The 25,855-nt window shown below is 37.1% G+C and overlaps 1 protein-coding gene across 1 annotated transcript in view; it reads right to left on the reverse strand.

Annotated features, from left to right (window-relative positions):
- COMMD3 (COMM domain containing 3) overlaps positions 1-25,855 on the reverse strand; it is an 82,463-nt gene that overhangs the window by 12,092 nt on the left and 44,516 nt on the right. Inside the window, exon 2 of the mRNA XM_016426356.2 lies at positions 3,649-3,865. Coding sequence (XP_016281842.2) covers positions 3,649-3,865 — 217 coding nt within the window. The remainder of the gene's footprint in view (positions 1-3,648; positions 3,866-25,855) is intronic.

Below are 25,855 nucleotides of genomic sequence, written 5' to 3' on the forward strand. Positions count from 1 at the left end.
AGTGTCCAAAAAGTCTTGGTGCAGTATTAAGCTTTACTAACTTACTGTATTTTACATAAAAATGATTCTCATATGATTTAAATTTTGTGTACTACACTAATTAGTTCACTATAGTAGTTTCTCATTTTATGTGCAGAAGATTAAATCTCAATTAATTATAATTACAAATTTTAAAAGAAGTCTTGGATTCTTTGAAAAGTAAGGTTACTCCCAAAGAATTAAGAGAATTTGAATCTTTAAAAGTTATGTAGAATTTTATCTGACTTATTAGAACAAAGAAATCATTGTGATAATGGGAAAGAAGAACTCATATCTTTGATATTCTTTTCAAATACTTATATTTCACATTTTTATTCATAGAATATTATTTATATTAAAGAACACACATGAAGACAGCGAAACAAGAGAAAACAATAGATAATGATAGCCTAATAGGAGATTCTTAGATGTTTAGGAATTTTTGTGCCTGCACTGGTTCTCTTTTACAAGCTCACTGAGGAAACATCTGCCACCTTCATTTTGGTAATCTGAGTAGTAAATAGGTCACAAAGTGATAAAGAAAATGGGAAGATCTTTGAAAGTTATTAGTAAAACTACTTTGACCATACTTCTATACCCAAACTCAACAGGCGTGAGAAACAGGCCAAACACTTAAGATATTTTCATCAAAATTGACATTTTTATAGCATTTTAGAGTTTGCAAAGTACTTTCTAACTATTTTATTATTTAAGCCTCACAGACATCCTGTGAGGGAGATACTTCAACACTTAAATGGATCTATGATCTCCTAGATGTCAGGATTCCCTCCGGGAATACAATTTGCAGTCCATCTATGATCTATGTCTTACAGACATGTATGGATCCTGTCCATATCTTACTATAAATTCTCCACGAGGAATCCACTCAATATACTAAGGACTTTCCTTCTCAGTCACTTGACACTGTGTGGATACTCCAGAATACATGGGCCTACCATTCATTTATTCTAGGCTTTTGCTTCATAAATTGCCTATCTTTTATTCCTCTGAGGTTTCTCTGGTGATCACTTAAATATTGTTTCTACATAGTGAGAGTCTATAATGTTCCAGCTTTCTTCGAGGGTAACTGACGGGCCTCAATCCCATTGGGGAGTTAGAGGGATGTCTCCCCTAATATGTAAAAACTTCTGGCAGAATGGAAAGAAGAGAATAATTTGTTCTAAAGGCCACAAAGGCTGCTGACATAGTGCTATGTAGTCCCTAGAGGCTGATCCCTAATTGAAGATGCCAAGATCATCCACTGCATCCACGGCCATCGCCAGACATCCTCACCTTTGTCTTGCCACTGGACTTTGATGACTAGGGAAGAAGAGAGTGAGGCTGAAGAATTCCTACAACTCTGCCTCACTTAAATCCATCCTATGATGCCATTGTCCCACTTCTGAAAGATGAGCAACAATTGACAATGGCACAATTAATTGATTGACAAAATTTATTAGGCAACTATCATGGACCAGGCATTGTGCTAGTTACTGGAGATTAAAAAAAAAGAATGAAACAATCTCTCCTTATAGGAAACTTACATTATATTGGGAAAGATGACAAGTGCATATACAAATACAGTACATACAGCACAAGTACAATTCTAATAAATACAAATACACGCAAAACAGCAAAATACACAAGAGGAGATGTATTCCAAACATGAAGGAAAGTCAATGCAAAGACTCAGAGACAGAAGATAGAAAAGCTGTATTTAAGGAACAGGGAGGATGACAATTTGATTGAATTGCAGAAGGCAGGAGAAAGTAAAACATTCCCTGAGTCTGGAATGATAGATTATAGCTAAATTAACTATACAGGACTTTAAAAGATATGTAGAGTCTCTATTTCATCAAGGGGCAAAAGGAATCAACCAAAATTTATTTTGCAGGAGTTACCTGGTCAGATCTACACCTAAGGAAATTAGCTTCTGTAGGCAATATATAGGATGGACCAAAGAGGCTAAAGAGTGAGACAGGGAGATTAGAAGGCTGTTGCAATAATCTAGGTGAGAGGTGAGTAGGTCCTGAACTAAGGTAAAAAGCTGCCTGAGTGGAAAAGATTTGGAGGCAAGAGATGTCACGAAGGTAAAAAATGTTTGATGGATATTTTTTCTACCTACTTTACAATGGAGGAAATAAAAAGTTTAGGAAGTGACTTGCTCACGATCATAGAACTAATATGACAGCATGGTATAGTAAATCAAATACTTGCTAAAATAAAAATCTAAGTTTAAATCATGTCTCAACTACTTATTAGCTATGTGACTATGGGCAAGTCATTTTACCTCTCCGAACCTCAGTTTCTTCATTTATAAATTGAAAGAGTTAGACTCAAAGGCACCTTAGGTACCTTCTAGCACTAAACCCATGATCTCACTTTTAAAGGAAGAATTTGAACCCAGGTCATCTTGAGTCCAAGTCCATATGGAAGACTCTATAATTGTTAATGACAGGCCACTGGGGGGCAGATTTGGGTGGCTTCAAAGTGACATACCTAGACAGTTAACTATTATAAACTCTATAAGGTTTCTAAAAATAGATTGGATTTATGTTACTGTGGGATAACTTGGGTTCTTATAGCAATTGAATTGGTGAGTTGGGCTGATAGATTTAGTAATTCTGTGATAACATGGAGACCCTTAGGTACGTAGTTTCAATTCTACCATTAGCTAATTTTGTGACCTTGAGCCAGTTTCTTAAAGGATCTTGGCCTTAATTTCATCTATAAAATGAATAAATTAATAATTGATTGATCTTTCATAGCTGCAGAATTCTTCATTTTGAAAAAAAACTTTAACAGAAATCTTGTAGTAAAATCTAAAATGATTTTTCAATATATTGTACTCATTTGACAAATAACATAAAATGAATTTTAAAATAAGCTCAAAAACTCAAGTGAATCTCCCACTTATCCTTAAATATAATTCACTGTTAATATTATTTTCCAGGATGAAGAACCAACCCATGCCTATTCATCTCTGTTCCTGTTCTCCATACCTCCTATAAAGTTTGCCCAGGGTTAGCCCAATATACTGGGGAAATTCTTTGATTTATTTTGACATTTTAAGAATATCAATGGAACACACAGACTGTCTATCAATTTTCCCTCACCCTCACTATCTGATAAATCCATCTTCTTTTTCACTCTATGTTTCTTGGATGACTTTTCTTTCCATAGTACCTCATTATAACTCCTTGCTTGTAATATACTATAGATACTCCAGGATATTGTTCCACTTAAAAAAAATTCCAGATAATTAAGTCCTCCTTTATTTCTACCAAATATTGCTTTGCCATTTAGAATCAATTAAGTAGATTATGGAAAAGGAATTCTTCAAGAAATATCATTATTTTAAGCTCCAATCAGACTTTGCCATTGGGCCAGTGGAAACTGATTGTAGGAAGTACTCTCCCAAAGTGAGGTAGGCTATATATGAGGGTATGCCTAGAGAATTGTTTTATCTCTACTTCTACTGACTTGAGACCCCAGTTTAAGTGTATTTTCTTTAATATGAGTCACCAGTTCCATTTGATATCAATGAGCTTTTACAAAGAGATATTTACTTCTAAGATATAATAAGTACAAACATTTTCTTTTAACACCTCACATTCTCCATTATATCACCTTGGTTTCTGGGAAGAGTAGACTCAGATTGAATGCAGTTTTATACAAAACAATGTAGTCCAAGGTCATATCCAAATGCATCATTGTTCCTGGATGGGTTCTCATCTCTGCTATCTCTGGCTTGGCCTCAAAGTTTGCTAGGCTGAATGGCTGTTCCAGGGTCTTCTCAGTGGCATATTCTCCTGACCTCACAAAGCTCACAAGTTTAAGAAAAGATCTACAACATAAAAGAAACAGGTCATTTACTTATAAAATTGCAAGAGTCAAGTAAATTTCCTTTTTCCATTATCATCTTTTATTGTGAAAAGAAAGAGGTGAGTGCAAAGAAAGGTACAACAAAATAAGATAGAGGAAAATATATAATTTACAATCATAACTCTGAATGTTAATGGCATTAACTTACCTATAAAACCTAAGAGGATGGTAGAATGGATTAGAAAGCAGAATCTGACAGTATGTTGTTTATAAGAAACACTTGAAACACAAAGATTCACATAGAGTTAAAATGAAGGGATAGAGAAAAATCTATATGCGTCAACTGTACTCAAAAAAGGAGTATCCATCATAATTCAGATATTACTACAGAAAATATAGACAAGCTCAAAAGGAATAAGCAGGGAAATCATATTATCATTAAGTGCACCATATACTTAGCACTATAGCATCCAAATACTTAAAGGAAAAGTTAAACAAATTGGATGGAGAAATAGATAACAAAATTACAATAGTCAGGGACATACTCCTTTCAGACAGAGATGATTATAATCAATAGAAAAATTAGATAGAAAGTAAGAATCTGAATATAACATTAGAAACAATTAAAGATGATAATTGATTGAAGAACCATCCATGTCAAATCAAATACTGATATTTATTGAATGAGAAGAGAAAGGAATTTATATATACTCAGCTTTATATGGCACTTTAAAAAACTGACCACATTTGGGGGCATAAAGACCTTACCAAAAATTTATAAGAGCAGAAATATTAAACATGTCATCTGCTGGTCACAATGCAATACAATTATATTTAATAAAGAATAGGTGCTTAAATAAAAATTAAAAGTAATTCAATACTATCATAATTTGAAATAACTAGTTGAGGCAAAAATTATAGAAATTATAGAAAATTCATTAAAGAAAATGATAATACCGAAACTCACATCATACAACTATAAAATTTAAATTAATATCCAATAACTCCAAGTATTACATTTTATAAAGTTTATTAATAATCACTTGAAGTAGAAGACATACAAGAACAAAAGTAAAAACCTGAGTAAAGGCACATGAGTAAAATTATCCTTCCTGGCACTTACTGGACTGCCACAGCCACGTTTCCTGGAGAAGAAAGAGAGGGCAGAGCTACACAAAATTGTTATCTTCCCTACATTAGTACATAGCATAGATATGTAAATAGAATGCTGGGAGAGCACATCTTGGGAAGCAAAATTCTAATTGCACACAACTAAAGCAATTCTGAGGGGGAAATACTTTTTTCTCTAAATGTTTTCATCATAAAAATAGAAATTAGCAAATGGAATCACATGCCATGATGCTCATCTACCTCAACTCCACCCCAAGATGAGATGCAACTTCAGGAAAAGGAGTTTTTGAAATAGAAGAACAACAGATACAAACTATGTATTCTCATCTACCTTTATGAATTATTTTATTTTGTTGGTTTTTTCCTCAGGGGAAAGTTTTAGCTTCATTTGTGGAACTATGGGGATTCATGAAAACACCGTTTGTGAATCACTGGGATAAATGATTTTTTTAAAATGTGGTCAATTTCAAACATTATTCTTTGGTTACAAAAATCATATTCTATTCCTCCCTCCCCTCCCCCCACCCCTTCCCACAGCCAACATGCAATTCCACTGGGTTTTACATGTGTCCTTGATCAGAACCTATTTCCATGTTGTTGATGTTTGCACTAGGATGATCTTTTAGAGTCTATAACCCCAATTATATGGGATAAATGATTTTAAGCTCCCATTCAGATCTAAAATTAGTGTGAATCTAGTGCAAAAAGTAGAAGTTACTAAATATTTTTAGTGGGATGTATAGATCTATCGATTCATCAGTGAGGAGAGTTCCTCATGTAGAAAATATGTCTACTGATAAAGATAATGGTTTCATCTATAAATCAAAGGTTTAAAGAATTGGCTGGAGCTCATGGTCACACAGGTAGTATATATTAGAGGCAAAAATTGAACCCAGTCCTGTAGAGTCTAAGACCAGCCTTCTGTCCTCTTTGGTACATTGCTTTTTGATGTAGTGATTATTCATTGACATCATCAAGTGCCTACTTATATCCTCAAGAAGCTCATATTTGAGTAGAAGTAGAAATGAGGTAAATAATCACTAGAGTTCCCATAAATAGAACCATGGAATTTCATTTTTGGAAGGGAACTCAATGTCCATCTGCTCTAATCTATACCTGAAAACGCAATTCTTTACAATATAGCTGACAGCATTAAAGACCTATAATAAGGGAGAACTCATTACTTTCTAAAACAGCCTATTCCAGCTTGTGACCATTCAATTTATTAGGAAGCTCTTCCCTAAATCAAGCCTAAATTTACTTCTTTGCAATTTTCATCTTCTGCCACTTGTTCTGCTCTCCAGAGTCCCAAAGAACAAGTCTTATCTTTTGTTCATGTAACAGACCTTCAAACATTTGAAGACAATTTTCATATCATCCCCTCTGTCTCCTATCCCCTAAAACTTCCCTTCCCCAGGCTAAAAATCATCAGTTCTTTCAACTGATTCTCATATTTCACGATCAAATAGCTTTGATATTCTGTCGCCACATCTCTTGACACTGTCCACTTCATCAACGGTGGTCTGGAGAATGCACAAAGTGTCTCAGATATTGCCACCCACAGAATATACTAGAGAGTTTCTTCTGGTAGAATCTAGTGGACACATAAGGGAAGATGTATATATGCATATACACATGTATGTACATATACATGTATGTATATATACATGAATATACACATTTCACAGTCTCTCCATAGTGTGTATATATAAATGTATATATACACATAGCTAGACAGACAGATAGCTAGACAGACAGACCGAGAGAGAGTTAGACAGACTGAGAGAGAGAGAGAGAGAGAGATAGATCAATAGATAGGATTTTGAAACTTGTTCTGATTAGTTAACTATGTGACTGGGAAGAACCTTTCTAAAAATATCAACATCTTCAAAAAGTCATGTCAACTCTGAAGCTCTCTTTGCTCTATTCAGATATGAGGCAGCATGGATAAACACCATATAACAACACGTTATAAGGGGAAAGAACTCTTCTCATATCTTATTCCCCTCTATGGTCCCTGGCCACATGGTCCCTGAAAAACTTGCCTCTATCTTTGAAGTTTTCAGTTTTTCTTTTCATGCTGGGGCAGGGAGTAAAATCTCTGACTTGGTCTGGAGAATGAGCCTCAGGAATCTGGAAGTCTGAATCCAGACTTGGTATTGCTACTAGTCCAGTGTTAAAGCCCCAAGGAGCATGGAGGGATCTCTGGGAGTGACCTCTTGGACTCCAGTCCAGTGGAGAAACTCATTTACCAGTTATGCTGCATTGAGAAATAAACTTGGTGGGATCAATGTTACGTAGTGACTGGGAAACCTTCTGAGACTGCTTGCCTAGAAATTTGAGGGTGTAGAAGATAATAGACCCTGAAGGCATTGGAAAAAATGTTTGTCCCTGTCATACCTTTAAAAAAAAAACCCTTACCTTCTGCCTTAGATTCATTATTAAGTATTGGTTCAAAGCCAGAAGAATGGCAATGCCTAGGCAATTGGGGTTAAATGCCTTGACCCTCCAGGTCACATAGTTCTGAAGTGTCTGAGGTCATATTTGAAACCAGGACCTCCTGTCTCCAGATCTGGCTCTCTGTCCTTTGAATTACCTTGCAGCCCCTTTTTTATGTCTGTGAAGAAAAAAAACCCTTTGTAAAATCTATTTGATGCTAAGTGGTAAAATAAGGGAATAGCAAATGGAGTCAATAGCAGCAGACAAGAGATACCCCCAAACTGCTGGTACCCTGAAGAGTGATATAGTAAGTGTGGCTCTGGGAGAGGGGACTGGAACACACAGAGGATAATATGATCTTTACTTAAAAGGAACCTTAAAGATCATTTAGTTCAATGGCTTTATTTTTGAGGTCTGGAAACCGAAACCCAGAGACATCCTAAGTGACTTGCCTATTTGTTGAATAACAATTCTCAGAGACTAGTTTCTAGATAAGAAAATCAATTTATTGATCAAACCAGCAATAACCAATAAAGTAATTGGTCAGTGATCTCTCTCAGTAATCAAAGACAGAGACATTCAGCATCTTGTGCCATTAATTACAATTTTGGAAGCTCCTTATTCAGTCCTTCCCATGTCATCTCTAATTGGTGAATATCTAACAAGGAACTGGGCCAATATTCCCTCAGTCTCTCCAGGATGATTGAAAACCACACACCCAATTTAGGATTCCAATGTCTAGATGAAGAAATCAGGTTACACCCAGTGAAGAATGAAATTATCTAATTATTTTTGCAAAGCTGGACTCAAGGTCCCTGTCCTGTTACTTGCAGACATTCTTGGCTTAAGCTAGTTCTTGTTTATGGAACAACATGGAACCCAGTCTCTATCCCAATTTAGAAGATGCCGTGGGGCAGGGAATGTAAGAGAATGTCAAGACAAAGGAATGAGGAAAGAGGCTTGAAACACAGACCACCCATCCCTCAATTAGAAAATTTTTTGAAGCATTACTTAGAAATAGAAATAATGAATCTGGTAAATAAATCTTCTCACTTAAGAACTCAATTGTATCAGGCCTTTGATTCCAAGTTCATTGTGCATCTTACCGCACCACATTTCCTTTTTGGTGTTCGGAGTAGAACTGCATACTCTAGGTGTGATCTGGCCAAGGCAGAGTACAGTAGGACTATCATCCTCATTCCTGGAACCTATGCTTGTATTAATATAGCCAAAGATTGGAGCAGCTTTCTTGGCTGTTATATCACAGTGTTGACCATAATTAGGAGGAATATCTTTTTTTAGAAGAAAGTTTCTCCAGGGAAGGGGTGATCCACAGAGTTACAACTGAAGAAATGCAAAATAAGCAGGTATCTAGGACAAAGGCATAAAGAGATGTGAGGTGAAACAAAGGGTACCTTTTTATGTTTTTATTTTGTAAACCTTAAAATTTCTCAGACTTATGAATGTTGGAAATTTCCCCATTGGGGAATCTTCTACTTAAAAAAATTCCCTAGAAGATAGTGAGAATTCTACTTGAATGTGAGGGCTCCTTGCCTTGGGAATATCCCTACTCCACCCTACTTAGGACTGCTTTAGGACAGAGAGCTCCTTGAGAACAATGAAAGTGCTTTTGACCCATGCTTATGGAAAGGACAGGAAGTTCTTTGAGTCATGACTGTTTTAGAATTGATACAATGGGATACTAAGTACCTATAAAGGTGGGGCAACTTGTAAACTTACTTAAACCTAAAAGGGTGATAACTTATTCAGAGGTTTTTTCTAATGAAATTTGTCAACACAGTAGCATTTTTTCCTGACTTACTAAAGAGATTAAAACTACGCAGCTGTGAATTCAAAATGGGCGGTCCTTTAGAAACATCTACAGTGATTGGTAGATGTAAGGACTTAGGGGAGGTGACAGAGGAGATTTTGCCCTTAAAAATAAGAGCTTGGATCTCATTCAGGGTTCTCGATTTCTGACTCTCATTCTGAAGGAGAGCTCCTTGAGGAGCTCCTCTGAGGGGCTCTGTCCCTCCGGGGTAGGAGCTCTGGAGGCTCTTGAGAGAGGCCCTTTGGAACAATCTCTGGCTTGAAGACTCTTTGAGGAAGGACGCTGGCCTGGTGTCACTAGTATCCTTGTTTAGTCAGACCTTGTGGTCAGTGTTAAAAAACTGACTGATTTCTCTTTTAAGACTCAGGTCTAACTTCCGGTTAAGATGGCGGCTTAGAGAAAGCTGAAGTTCAGATCTCCGGAAAACCCTTCCCGACCGATCTCAAACTAGAAGCTCCTAAGGCGCCGAAATTCAAAACGATCAACAGCACAGACCCTGGGAACCCTCCTCCTGGACCTGGACCCGGTTCAAAAGGTACGGCTCCCCTTAAAAGCCAGAACCCGAGATCCCTCGGACCTCAGGGGTAGGAGCGCAGAGTCCAAGGCTCCCGGAAGCGGCAGCCGCGCCGGGCTCAGAGAGCAGGGTCTGAGGAACAACAACCCTCAGGGTCTTCTACCCAAGTCCCAGTCCGGGTGAAAGTTACTGCCTGGGGCTTCCGCTGCAGAGAGCCTGTCGGTCCAGGTGAAAGTTACTGCCTGGGGCCTCCGCTGCAAAGAGCTGGTCGGTCCGGGTGAAAGTTACTGCCTGGGGCCTCCGCTGCAGAGAGCTGGTCAAAACAACAGCAACCCTCAGGGCGGGCAAGACAGCCTCACGGGCTGGATCCTGCTATCCAAGTCTCAGTGAAAGTCTGTGCTCTCGGAGCTTGGGGAAGCGGCAGCCCATCCCCCCGCAGGCCGACGAAACAGCCTCACGGCCAGCGATTCTGAAGGCAACTTCCGGAAATCGAGCCAGGGGGAGAGTGTGGCCTCGTGGTCCGACCCTTCCATTCCAGTTCCAGTGAGGCATATTCAGTTTAACCCAGGGAACGCTCATAGAACCAACATCTGCCCAGGACTAAAGCCACTGATCACCAGACAAAGACAAGAAAAGCCAATCCTCCACGTTCAGAGATGACAAATTCCACAGAAGCACAGAAGCCCCAAAATACCAAGAAAAATAAGAAGAAAGGGGCGACTCTGGACACATTCTATGGAGCCAAAATACAAAATACAGAGCAGATAGAAGAAGATATACAAGAAAATTCTCCAAAATCTTCCAAAGGAAATAGAAACTCTCCACAAACCCATGAAGAATTTGAATCAGAAAGGACCAAAAAGATGGAAGCCCTCTGGGAGGAAAAGTGGGAAATGATGCAAAAGAAATTCACGCATCTACAAAACCAGTTTGACCAAACTGTAAAAGAAAACCAGGCTTTAAAGCAAGAACTAATAAAGCAAAGCCAAAACACCAAGAAATTAGAAGAGAACATAAAATATCTCACCGACAAGGTGATAGATCTGGAAAACAGGGGGAGAAGAGAAAATTTAAGAATAATTGGACTCCCAGAAAAGCCAGAAATAAACACCAAACTGGACATGGTGATACAAGATATAATCAAAGAAAATTGCCCAGAGATTCTAGAACAAGGGGGCAATACATCCACTGACAGAGCTCACAGAACACCTTCTACACTAAACCCCCAAAAGACAACTCCCAGGAATGTAATTGCCAAATTCCAAAGCTATCAAACAAAAGAAAAAATCCTACAGGAAGCCAGAAAAAGACAATTTAGATATAAAGGAATGCCAATCAGGATCACACAAGACCTTGCAAGTTCTACGCTGAATGATCGTAAGGCATGGAACATGATCTTCAGAAAGGCAAGAGAGTTGGGTCTCCAACCAAGAATCAGCTACCCAGCAAAACTGACTATATACTTCCAAGGGAGAGTATGGGCATTCAACAAAATAGAAGACTTCCAACTTTTTGCAAAGAAAAGACCAGAGCTCTGTGGAAAGTTTGATACCGAAAATCAAAGAGCAAGGAATACCTGAAAAGGTAAATATTAAGGAAAGGGGAAAAATGTTATCTTCTTTTACTCAAACTCTCTTCTATAAGGACTACATTTATATCAACCTATGTATACTAATATGTGGGGAAAATGTAATGTATAAATAGGGGGTAAAGAAAGACCAAATAGAATAATGGTTCTCACACAAAGATTCACAGGGGAAGGGGAGGGGAAGAAAACTCCTATAAGAAGGAGAGGAAGAGAGGGGGGGGGGGTTACTTAAACCTCAATCTCAGGGAAATCAACTCTGAGAGGGAAAAACATCCAGATCCATTGGGATCTTGAATTCTATCTTACCCAACAAGGGTAAGGAGAAGGGAAAACCAAGGGGGGGAGGGGGAGAGGGAGAACAAAAAGGGAGGGAAAGAGAGGGGGGAGGGGGAGGGAACAAAAAGGGAGGGACTAAAAAGGGAAACATCAAGGGAGGGGACAAGGGGGACTGATTCAAAGTAAATCACTGGACTAAAAGGTAGAGCCGAAGAAGAAAAGGTTAGAATTAGGGAAGGCAATCAAAATGCCAGGGAGTCCACAAATGACAATCATAACTTTGAACGTGAATGGGATGAACTCACCCATAAAACGTAGACGAATAGCTGAATGGATTAGAATCCAAAACCCTACCATATGTTGTCTTCAAGAAACACACATGAGGCGGGTTGACACCCACAAGGTCAGAATTAAAGGATGGAGTAAGACCTTCTGGGCCTCAACTGATAGAAAGAAGGCAGGAGTGGTAATCATGATATCTGATAAAGCCAATGCAAAAATAGACCTGATCAAAAGGGATAGGGAAGGTAATTATATTTTGTTAAAAGGGACTCTAGACAATGAGGAAATATCATTAATCAACATGTATGCACCAAATAATATAGCACCCAAATTTCTAATGGAGAAACTAGGAGAATTGAAGGAAGAAATAGACAATAAAACCATACTAGTGGGAGACTTAAACCAACCATTATCAAATTTAGATAAATCAAATCAAAAAATAAATAAGAAAGAGGTAAAAGAAGTGAATGAAATCTTAGAAAAATTAGAATTAATAGACATATGGAGAAAAATAAATAGGGATAAAAAGGAATACACCTTCTTCTCAGCACCACATGGCACATTCACAAAAATTGACCATACATTAGGTCACAGAAACATAGCACACAAATGCAAAAAAGCAGAAATAATGAATGCAGCCTTCTCAGATCACAAGGCAATAAAAATAATGATTAGTAATGGTACATGGAAAACCAAATCTAAAACCAATTGGAAATTAAACAATATGATACTCCAAAACCGTTTAGCTAAAGAAGAAATCATAGAAACAATTAATAATTTCATCAAGGAAAATGACAATGGCGAAACATCCTTTCAAACCTTTTGGGATGCAGCCAAAGCGGTAATCAGAGGCAAATTCATATCCCTGAAAGCTCATATTAACAAACAAGGGAGAGCAGAGATCAATCAATTGGAAATGCAATTGAAAAAACTCGAAAGCGATCAAATTAAAAACCCCCAGCAGAAAACCAAATTAGAAATCCTAAAAATTAAGGGAGAAATTAATAAAATCGAAAGTGATAGAACTATTGATTTAATAAATAAGACAAGAAGCTGGTACTTTGAAAAAACAAACAAAATAGACAAAGTACTGGTCAATCTAATTAAAAAAAGGAAGGAAGAAAAGCAAATTCACAGCATTAAAGATGAAAAGGGGGACAGCACCTCCAATGAGGAGGAAATTAAGGCAATCATTAGAAATTACTTTGCCCAATTATATGGCAATAAATACACCAATTTAGGAGAAATGGATGAATATATACAAAAATACAAACTGCCTAGACTAACAGAAGAGGAAATAGAATTCTTAAATAATCCCATATCAGAAATTGAAATCCATCAAGCCATCAAAGAACTTCCTAAGAAAAAATCCCCAGGGCCTGATGGATTCACCTGTGAATTCTATCAAACATTCAGAGAACAATTAACCCCAATACTATACAAACTATTTGACATAATAAGCAAAGAGGGAGTTCTACCAAACTCCTTTTACGACACAAACATGGTACTGATTCCAAAACCAGGCAGGTCAAAAACAGAGAAAGAAAACTATAGACCAATCTCCCTAATGAATATAGATGCAAAAATTTTAAATAGGATACTAGCAAAAAGACTCCAGCAAGTGATCAGAAGGATCATTCACCATGATCAAGTAGGATTCATACCAGGGATGCAGGGCTGGTTCAACATTAGGAAAACCATCCACATAATTGACCACATCAACAAGCAAACTAGCAAGAACCACATGATTATCTCAATAGATGCAGAAAAAGCCTTTGATAAAATACAACACCCATTCCTATTAAAAACACTAGAAAGCATAGGAATAGAAGGGTCATTCCTAAAAATAATAAACAGTATATATCTAAAACCAACAGTTAATATCATCTGCAATGGGGATAAACTAGACACATTCCCAATAAGATCAGGAGTGAAACAAGGATGCCCATTATCACCTCTACTATTTGACATTGTACTAGAAACACTAGCAGTAGCAATTAGAGAAGAAAAAGAAATTGAAGGCATCAGAATAGGCAAGGAGGAGACCAAGTTATCACTCTTTGCGGATGACATGATGGTCTACTTAAAGAATCCTAGAGATTCAACCAAAAAGCTAATTGAAATAATCAACAACTTTAGCAAAGTTGCAGGATACAAAATAAACCCACATAAATCATCAGCTTTTCTATATATCTCCAACACAGCTCAGCAGCAAGAACTAGAAAGAGAAATCCCATTCAAAATCACCTTAGACAAAATAAAATACCTAGGAATCTATCTCCCAAGACAAACACAGGAACTATATGAACACAACTACAAAACACTCGCCACACAACTAAAACTAGACTTGAGCAATTGGAAAAACATTAACTGCTCATGGATAGGACGAGCCAATATAATAAAAATGACCATCCTACCCAAACTTATTTATCTATTTAGTGCCATACCCATTGAACTACCAAAATACTTCTTCACTGATTTAGAAAAAACCATAACAAAGTTCATTTGGAAGAACAAAAGATCAAGGATATCCAGGGAAATAATGAAAAAAAACACATATGATGGGGGCCTTGCAGTCCCAGACCTCAAACTATATTACAAAGCAGCAGTCATCAAAACAATTTGGTACTGGCTAAGAAACAGAAAGGAAGATCAGTGGAATAGACTGGGGGAAAACGACCTCAGCAAGACAGTATACGATAAACCCAAAGATCCCAGCTTTTGGGACAAAAATCCACTATTCGATAAAAACTGCTGGGAAAATTGGAAGACAGTGTGGGAGAGACTAGGAATAGATCAACACCTCACACCCTACACCAAGATAAATTCAAAATGGGTGAGTGACTTAAACATAAAGAAGGAAACCATAAGTAAATTGGGTAAACACAGAATAGTATACATGTCAGACCTTTGGGAGGGGAAAGGCTTTAAAACCAAGCAAGATATAGAAAGAATCACAAAATGTAAAATAAATAATTTTGACTACATCAAACTAAAAAGCTTTTGTACAAACAAAACCAATATAACTAAAATCAGAAGGGAAACAACAAAGTGGGAAAAAATCTTCATAGAAACCTCTGACAAAGGTTTAATTACTCATATTTATAATGAGCTAAATCAATTGTACAAAAAATCAAGCCATTCTCCAATTGATAAATGGGCAAGGGAAATGGATAGGCAGTTCTCAGGTAAAGAAATCAAAACTATTAACAAGCACATGAAGAAGTGCTCCACATCTCTTATAATCAGAGAGATGCAAATCAAAACAACTCTGAGGTATCACCTCACACCTAGCAGATTGGCTAACATAACAGCAGAGGAAAGTAATGAATGCTGGAGGGGATGTGGCAAAGTAGGGACATTAATTCATTGCTGGTGGAGTTGTGAACTGATCCAACCATTCTGGAGGGCAATTTGGAACTATGCCCAAAGGGCGACAAAAGAATATCTACCCTTTGACCCAGCCATAGCACTGCTGGGTCTGTATCCCAAAGAGATAATGGACACAAAGACTTGTACAAAAATATTCATAGCTGCGCTCTTTGTGGTGGCCCAAAACTGGAAAACGAGGGGATGCCCATCAATTGGGGAATGGCTGAACAAACTGTGGTATATGTTGGTGATGGAATACTATTGTGCTCAAAGGAATAATAAAGTGGAGAAGTTCCATGGAGACTGGAACAACCTCCAGGAAGTGATGCAGAGCGAGAGGAGCAGAACCAGGAGAACATTGTACACAGAGACTAATACACTGTGGTATAATCGAACGTAATGGACTTCTCCATTAGGGGCGGTGTAATGTCCCTGAACAACTTTCAGGGATCCAGGAGAAAAAAAAAAACACCATTCATAAGCAAAGGATAAACTATGGGAGTGGAAACACCGAGAAAAAGCAACTGCCTGAATACAGAGGTTGAGGGGACATGACAGAGGATAGACTTTAAATGAACACTCTAATGCAAATACTATCAACAAAGCAATGGGTTCAAATCAAGAAAACATCTAATGCCCAGTGGACTTACGCGTCGGCTATGGGGGGTGGGGGGGAGGAAAAGAAAATGATCTATGTCTTTAACGAATAATGCTTGGAAATGATCAAATAAAATATATTTAAAAAAAAAAAAAAAGACTCAGGTCTAGGCCATATTGGCTTGAGGCCCTTCATACTTATTCCTTTCTTACTCTCTCTCTCTTTCTTTGATTACTCATTGTATTGTTAATTAAAAATCTCTATAAAACCCAATTGACTTGGGTATTTGAATAATTGGGAATATTTCCCTGGCAACCACCTTATATTTGATTTTAAAACCCAAGACACTGTAGTGAAACATATTTCTGCGGTCAAATTTACTCATCCTCTCTTATATCTATCACAATTTATATCTCCCACTATTTTAATCACTACAGTTTAAGACCTCAACCATCTTAAATCTCACAATTTGAGTCTTTGCTAAAGTCCTGTCCTAAAGCCCTCCTCAGGAGGGGAAGAGAAATCAGTCAGCATTTTGTAAGGCTATATGCCAGTGGAATTCAAGTTATATGGATTCTATCAAGTGGAAAGGTTTCTTTTAGGGGACAGATCGAGGGACAGACTTTATTTTTCCCACCGAAAAATTGGCCCCATCAAATTTAAAGCAACCCCCACAGAAAGGTGATTGGTCAAAGGATGAATAATTTTGTCCGAGATGACAACTCAGAGAAATCATCTAAGAAACCATGTCAGTAGAGCAAGTCCTCAAACTGATGAAGTTACAGACCATTTAAATATTGGCATATTTTATAAACACAAATATTTTTAATATCAGAAAATAAGTCTCCATGGCATATGAGCCATTTTGTGACATGTATTCTCATGATGTGGGAGTAGACCTGAGGCTGATACCTTGATAGATAGTTCAGGTTGAATGTTGGGACAAAATGAAGCACTAACAATTCAATTAACCTTCAACAAAATGAGGGTTACTTGACTCTAGTAAAACAAGGATAGACAATAAGGATACAGTGGCCCTTGACTTCTATAGGTCCTAATCTCCATATGGAAATGTATCTAGTCATCAGGGCAGAGTGAGGTGAATGAAAGGGTCTTCAGACATCCACTAAGTCAGACACCACATAGATGGGACTTTTCATACCTTTTTATGAGCAGGAAGGTGGTGTCAAGGGAAGAAGGGACCAATCAGGACCCAAGGCAATATTAGTGCCTTTTTGGTGACTACTAATCCTAAAAGGGGAAAAGAAGAATGAAACCCTAGTGCACATTGATCCTATTCCATATGTGTTGCAGGCAAGGTTCAAAGCCTCTCAGATGGGCAGAAAGACCAAATATTACCTATGGTAACCTGGATTCCAGAGTGAGAGAAGAGATGTGAAAAAACATGGCAAAGGGGTAGGATGGAATCCTTTAAAAGAATACCTTGGAACTGAGAATTCAAGGTTTAAGACCAGAGTCACACTGAAAGACCATATGGAGGAGGATGTGGAGTAGAGTTTGAGAAGAATGAATTTGAGGGTTAAGACTAGGATTCTGTCCAATAGTCCAAACAAGGAGACTAGAAGTGGGAGGAGGAATTTTGAGTAATAGAGGCATAGATGAAGAAACATAGTCAGTGTTAGGGAGGGGAAAAGTAACTTGCACACTGAATATCAGACCAAAAGAATAAAAAGGTTTAAATAAGGCCTGAATATTGTCTGCCTGGATTACTAACTATAAAACCACTGTAGGGTTTTTAAGCACTTCATAACACATTCTATGAATTAGTGACAATGGCCTCCTTGATGCTTCTTACAAAAGTCATGCCATCTGTTTAAAAAAAAAATAAAAGATAAGTTTTGTATCCAGAAGGGGAGCTTGGGCTTTTGGTATGGAGAAGGGGAAAGAGAGGAGAACCCTCTTTCCACAAAGCGGGGTTCAGGGGAGACAGCAGTTGTAATGGGTTGGCTCAGAGAGAGGAGAGGGTGTTTGAAGATTTCCCCTTTCTGCCTTCCCTCCTTAGCTAAAGCTGCTCTCCCTTTTTCACTCTTGTCCCTCTTATCCTCCCTCCATTACTTAGGACCAAAAAGGTCTCCCCTTGATCCATTCACTCACACTCAGCTTAGGGAACAGATAACTTTTAATATTAACTCAATCAGGTAATACAAAAGGAATAACAGGCAGGGAAGAATGGGAAAAGGAAAGTGGGGAAAGGAGGTCCCTGTCACTATCTAAACCCTTTTCCTCCCTCCTTGAGTTTGGGGGGAACTCGGGCCTCGGAAGCCTGAGACCCCTGAGAAAAAAGTCAGGTTAATTCACCCCTGGGTAACAGGAAATGAGGTAAAGTCTGCTCAGGTTTCTCTTCAAAGTCCCTTCAATTCTGAAGTGTTGGGGGGAAAGATTTCGAGTCACCAGCAGGAAAAGTGGGTAACCCTCAGGAGAAAGTCTTTATCCACCTTCTCTCTTTCAATGTCTCAAGACCAAGAGACCCTCCCTGCTCTCCAGCCAGTCTTCTCCCCACAGGAAATTCACTCCTGGGGCCCCTCCCCTGTCAAAGAGATCAATTTCATATACTCTTCAGTCTGGCACTTTTTTTTCTAGTGCCAGCCTCTATCGCACATCTCCCAACTCTAGATTTTAACTGGCTATTCCCCATGTTTGGATTCCTCTCCACTCATGTCTACCTCCTGGCTTCCATTAGATCTCAGTGAAAATATCCTACTTTCTTGATCTTGTTAAATACTAGCACTGTCCTCCCAGCCACATTGTCCATTCAGTCTATGCTGAATATTTCCTATTTGTATAGAATCGATTGCACATTGTCTCCTTACATTAAATTGTGAAGTCCTTGGGGAAAGGGACAATCTTTGCCTTTCTTTGTGCCCTCAGTGATTAGCACAAAAACTGGTACATAATAGGTTCTTAAAAATGCTTTAAAAATACTACTTGACAGTAGTAGTCAAAGAATGAGAGAGGATCTGAAATGGGTCTAATGAATGGGCAGGACTTGAATCAATGTAGAAGAGATAAGGAGCAGAAAGAGGACTAAATAGAAAATGTTTAGAAATATTTTCATTTTAGAGATTTTAACCTGAGTAGAGTGTATCTATTAGAAAGTAGGAGATAAGATGGAGAGAGAGAGAGAGAGAGAAAGCATCATGGAAGCCAAGTAGAGGACTTGACACTTGATACAATAGGAAATAGGGAGCCATGGAATTTTTTTTGAAGTGAACAGGAAGATACTGAAAGTAAGAAAAATTAGAACATTTAAGGAAATGAGGAAAATTAATCTCAGTGATATTCAGGATAGATTGAAGGTAGAAATAGTAAAGGCAGATGATTTTTTAGTCTGAACTTAAGTAATAGTAGTGAGCATGGAGAGGAAAGGAAGAATTTGAGAAACACTATAAAGCAAGGGTTTTTAACCTGTGATTTGTGAACTTGCTTTTTTAAAAGTATTTTTATCATTTTATTTTATATCATTGGTTTCCTTTGTGATCCTATATAGTTTATTTGTGCACAAAAAGGTTAAGAACCTCTGTTGTAAACAAACACTGAGTATTTTGTGATAGATTGAATAATACTGGGTAAAAAGAAGAATGATCAATGAATCAAGAATGATTCCAATTTTTCTAGACACTAGAACAGCAGTACTAACAGGAAAGTTGAAGATAGAAATAGAAGCCAGTTTGGATAGTAAAGATACTTTTTTGAAATATGAGTTTGAAGTAAAATTTAGACAGTATTAGAAACTGAAAGTGGAAAAGATTCCTGAATGAGTAAAGGAAAGAGCCAGGGACTCTTTGAAACTCCAAGACCAGTGTTGGGGGAAATGGATATTTTATCAACAGAAGAGTAGTCAGAGAAATTCAAATGAAAGTAATGGAAGCCATCAAGAAAGGGATGTTCAACAGGATGAATTGCAATGGTTGAACATATTAGAGTCCAGATCTTTTCTTTGTAAGGCTGTCCATGTTTCCAGCCTAATCTCAAATCACTCCCTCTCATGGACTCCATGCTCCAGACAAATAAGCCTACTTTCTGAATGCTATAAACACACTCTCCACTCTCTATTTTTTCTGCTTTGCCTCATGCTGTTTTCTTCCTTCTCTTCCCTTTTGCTATTGAATTACTATCCAAAAAGTACAATTCAAATTATATCTCCTTTGGGAAGTCTTCTCTAATCTCCTCTACTTGCTACCCCCTACCCTACTATGGGTTGAAAACTCCCCCTTCACTTTGAACTTTTCATTGTTCTTCATTTACTTATATCTCTCTAACATGCTTATCATGTATTATTTTGTTACCTGTAGTTGGTGTCATAACCTTTCACCAGAGCTCTTCATGCCAAGACTGCAGAGATGATGTCTTATCTAAACATTGTAGCTCCTCAGCACCTAGAACAGTGCCCTATAACTAACAAATGCTTAATACAAATGCTTAAATTTGATAAGATCATGATATGACTAAAAACTGATGTAATTTGGCCAAGACAATGCCTTTGAAAGCTTCAGAGATGTTTTTTTCAGTGTAATTTTCCCCTTCTTGACTTCTTTTGTATTTTGTGTTTTATCTAGTTGTTTCATGTGCATAACTCTTGTTTTCCCCAAAAGATCTTAAGTATAAGATTTTGAGGGTAGGACCCATTTCACATACTTCTTTATCCCTTACTGGACAAATTGCCTTCCTAGGTGCAAAGCAGATGCTCTAGAAATACTTGTTTAATTAAGTGAATTGACATGAAAGGGGGAATTGAGAAGAAAACTGAGAATAGACTCTCTCAAAGTGAACATCCCACTTTAGGTATTTTTAACTATAAGGGGAAAGGGAAATGAGGTGATAGGTGGAGGCACAATTGGATCAAGTGAGGACTTTTGTGAATTGCTGATGTTTTTGTGTAGTTGAAATAGAGAGGACAAGAGATGGACTGCTTATGTGAGAAAAAGGAAACATATTGAGGATGAGATTACTGAATTGGTTTAAGGCACTAGAGTCTGGGCACAGCTGTAGGGGTTTGAGTCAAGAAACTGGCAAGAGAGCTACTACTATCCAAGAAAGGGGAGAAGGAGAACAGATTAGAAAGGCAAACTGTGAGAGTAGCCAAGGGATTTCTCCCTAATGGTTTTGATTTCATCATTAAAGTAGATCACAGGGGCCTTATATGAGAAACGGTGGCAACAGTGGGTCATAGGATTTTTGGAGAGTTGAAAAGACCAGAATAAGAAACCCTGAACTGTGAAATAGAACCTATATGATTAAGGAAACATTGAACATTTCCTTTCATTTGGAATAACATTTTTGGAAAACATAATAAAATTCACCATGAAATCTTTTTTTCAGAAGTAACCCATCTTTCAATGACCAGTTGAAACTAATGAGTCATCACAAAAGGAGACTGAACAATCCAGGGGCATAACTGATAAACTATCATTAAAAGCTACCCATTAGTTAATATAGTGGGATGGTGTAAAGGAACTCAGATTTGAGTCCAAAAATATTCTTGGTCAAATTTATCTTACTGTGACATTTTGAACTTTTGTTAAGTTATTGATTTTAGAGAATGGCTTCTTTTCCATGTTCCCAATTGCTTAATAAATACTTCTGTACAAAACATGTCAAGGTCTGTGAAATGGGTTTATGGAGAAATCCCATCCTATACCATAATGATCAATAGTAAGTAAATACTGATTCTTACCCATCCCTAAAAAGAGCTATGAGAGTTAGTCAAGGATTTGCTTATTGGGACCACTGGTAGAAAAGCTTTTGTCTTCATCATTAATCAATCTACCAAAAGGGTTGGAACCCTAAGATCACTTCCCACAAGAACATTCTGAGATTCTGCTGTGGGGCCTCCCCATGCAAGTCAATACAGATTCAACTGCAGAAACCAAATGGTATGTCTTCTTAGGGGGTCATACCAGCCACCAGGGGGCTCTCAGGCAAACTTTATTGCTATTTTGGGTTTTGGGCACCATGTTATTTGTTTTTATAGGATCATAAAATTTTGGAAGAGACCTTAGAGATCATCTAATTCATCTTCCTTTTAAAGATAAAGTAACAGAGTTCCAAAGGGGTCACAGGTCAAAGGTCCCAGAGCTAGTATCTCCACATCTATGAGATAACCACAATGCCAATACCATCTCCTGTAACTCATATAGGATTTTATGGTTTACATAGTACTTTTCTCACAACAACTTTGTGAAATGTAAGATCTGTGAATTTTCTTCCAAAACACTTGTGATGAAAATAGTAGAATTTAGAATTCTAGATTTTTCATTACTTTTAAGACATTGACATTTTTTTAAACATTATTTTATTTGGTCATTTCCAAACATTATTCATTGGAAACAAAGATCATTTTCTTTTCCTCCTCCCCCTCCCCCACCTCTTCCATAGCAGGATTCCACTGGGTATCACATGTGTTCTTGATTCGAACCCATTTCCATGTTGTTGGTATTTGCATTAGAGTGTTCATTTAGGGTCTCTCCTCAGTCATATCCCCTCAACCCCTGTAGTCAAGCAGTTGCTTTTCATAGGTGTTTTTACTCCCACAGTTAAGACATTGATATTTTTAAGACACTGAAAATTTTAAGACAAAGAATGAGCTTCATTAATAAAAATCACTTAAGCACAGTTTTCTAAAATGTCCAAAGTAGATAAAATAATGTTGATTTAAACTGATTAAATGCAACACATTGAAATGTACATTTAACCTCAAGATCTCCTATGACCTAAAAATCAGTTCAATGTGTCTTATTATAAGTAATGAAATGCTATGTTTTAGCATGCATAAAATGTTTAATAACTAAAAAGAAATTAATTAGTTAATTTTCTGAAATGCAAGAACAATCAAACATTTTGGGGGGAACATTAAATTCTCTAGGAAAGATGAATCTTTTTTGCTTAAAAGAAAATGCGGTCAGTAGATTGGCTCTTTGTTTTTATTTTTTTATTATATTTAACCAAAGAATTAATAAGTTTAAATTTTGATTGAATCTTCTATACTCTTGAATTTCAGCCAATTTATGCCAAATGAGGCATGACTTTCCATCCTCTTAACCATAAGCTTGAGACAGACATTCATTTTGATCTTCTCAGCTGGGAACCCTGTTCTCAACACCTATCCTTGAAGCACATACATAGTCTCTTGGCTGCTTATCTTAGTGCCCATCTGTTTGTATGGCATACTGCCCACTTCACAAGTTGGTTTGGACCCTTGCCCTAGTGTATAGGTGCCAGGCAATAACAGTTTACACAAGCAGTCTGCACAACAATATCAATGCAGTCTCTTTGCAGAATGTCTGGACACCCTGTCCACTAAAAATGGGCAGCACATGACTCCTGTTACTTGATCACATCTTTCAGCACTTGTGTTCTCTCCAAAGGAATGTTGGGAAAATGAGGAGAAAATACAGCATACTAGCATTTGATATTCCTAAAGTAATCATATTGCCATTGAAGCTGATTCCCAGGAAACTCAAAAAGATCATCAAAGGAGGGTCAAAAAAGATTTTAGAGTTAGAAACAATCTTTTGGGAAACTGAGGAGTTGCAGACAACTGAAAGACAAAAGACCCTAATTGTCCCCTAAAATAAAGATATGATCCTTCCATTAAGCAGAAAAAAAAAACAAGAGGTTTTTGTTTTGTTTTTGTTTTAGAGGGAAGGGAAGTTGTTTCAAAATCTAAGAAAAATGTCCACTTAGTTCTTTTGTGGCTGAATGAGAAGAGATGAATCTCTGGGATAGTCTACCAACCAGTTTTTGCTCAGGCTTATAGTTCAGTAACAACTATGATCATTATCAAATATATGAGATTCTTGAATACAAAGATTATGCCATTTCCTATTTTTGTATGTATCCAGAAAACATTATGGACTACTTGGTAGAATATTAAAGTCTAGTGAATAAGCATCAATTTGAAAAAAGCAAAAGTAAGCAGAAATAAAGACAAAGCTCAAATACTTTCAGACTGCTGAAATAAGCAACACTTAGAATGGGAGAGAAGGGAATTTTGAGTTTTAAAAGGGAATGACCCAATAAGAGTATCTTTATTCATTCAAGCACTAAGGCAAAGTTTTCTGGGTGCTAGATACTATTAGGATCTACAGTTGTAGACCCCACCTTGAGTTAGATAGCTACATGGGTCTTAGGCAGGTGATCTCACCAGATTGGTTCTAGCTTTTTCAGCTGTAAGATAAGTGGGATGAATTAAATATTTTCTGAGGTCCCTTCCAGTTTTCAAATTCTATAGCACTCCTATATATCAATGAATATAGAGAGTGGAATTTGATATAAAGCTGGCCAATCTTGGACCCCATCCAAAGGGTTTTAGTTACTGAAGTACCAAAAGGGCCCCAGCATATTTAGCCTGGTAAAGCATGTTAGTTTTTTCTATCAATTTCTCATCCTTCCATTTTTATTTATTGGTAGTGTTTTATTTTCTTTTTGGCTTTTTAAAAAAAGAATTAGCTCTCAAATAACAAACATAAGCTTACAAAAGATTCTAAAGTCATGTTCCCAAATTCCTGGAGAAGAAAACATTTATGAGTTGGGAAGATGAAAGCAAGTTTAACTTTAAAACATCATGCATCCATAATCTGTAATCATTAATATGCTCTTTTAAAGACCCTTACTTTCTGTCTTAGAATTGATACCAAGTATCCCTGTTCCAAAGCAGAAGAGTGGTAAGGGCTAGGCAACTGGAGTTAAGTGATTTGCCTAGGGTTACATGATTGGGAAGTCTCCTTGTCCTCAAATTTGAACCCAGGTCTTCTCTTCTCCAGCCTTGGCTCTCTATCCAATGATCCACAGAGCTGCCCCTTGTTATAGTAGAAATAATATTTCTATTATAACACCCTAGCATGATTTTTATAAAGAGTAGATTCTTTCTGGTGCACCCCACTAGACTCCAGAATCTTAGGTCTGAGATGGTTCAAAGACTTAGTAGGGTCCAGATGAAAAACAAGAATAACAAAGCATACGTAAAACATTCAGAGTATAAATTGTTTTGTACAAGAACATAGCCCAAAAACCTCAGTTTGATTTCCAAAGTCAATGAAAAATATCTTATGCCAGAAGTTTCTTGACTGAGTTGACAGAAGTTATCTGACTGAGTATGTTGAGAACAGTTTCAGAAAAAGATATTTGACTTACTATCTGGTACAGACCTATTTGCAACTTGAAGAATCTTTCTCTTTACATGGCCTGGTTTTTTAAAATTTAAAATATTTTTATAATTTTTATAATCCCTTAAATCTCCTCCTTTATCCCTTTACTCACCCATTCTCAAATACCCATCCTTTATAACAAATATTTTTATTAATAGAATTTATTTTCAGGAAATTTAGTTCCTCCTTCCCCTCTCCACACCACAGAAGGCATCATCTGGCAAACAGATATGTATATACAGATTAAGTCTTTCATGTTTCCATTTTTTATTTCATTCTTTGCAGGCAAACATTCACAAGTTATTCTTCAAATATTAACTCTATAGCTCTATATAATGTTCTCTTAGTTCTACTCATTTCACTCCTTATTGTTTCATATAGTTCTTTCTAAGTTTAAAAAAATGAACTCACTTCTTATTTTTTATGGTGCAGTAGTATATATACATACATACATATACGTATATGTATATATCATGACTTGTTCAGCCTTTCCCCAATTTGTGGGTAGTTTCCAGTTTGTTTTTTTGCCACCACAAAGAGAGCTGCTATGAATATTTTGGAACATAAAGTTTTTTTTTTCTCTGATCTCTTTGAGAAACAGATAAAGCAATAGTATTGCTGGATTTAAGAATATACACAATTTTACAGCGCTCTAGGTGTAATTCCAAATTGCTTTCCAAAATGGTTGGATCAGTTCAGTTCCACCAACTGTGTATTAGTATCTCCATTTTTCCACATCTCCTCCAACATTTGTCACTTTGCCATTTTGTCATTTACATGGTCTGTTTTTAAAAATGTAACTAAAGTAATTTTA

Source organism: Monodelphis domestica, chromosome 5, assembly GCF_027887165.1.
Source record: "Monodelphis domestica isolate mMonDom1 chromosome 5, mMonDom1.pri, whole genome shotgun sequence".
NCBI classification, from domain to species: domain Eukaryota; kingdom Metazoa; phylum Chordata; class Mammalia; order Didelphimorphia; family Didelphidae; genus Monodelphis; species Monodelphis domestica.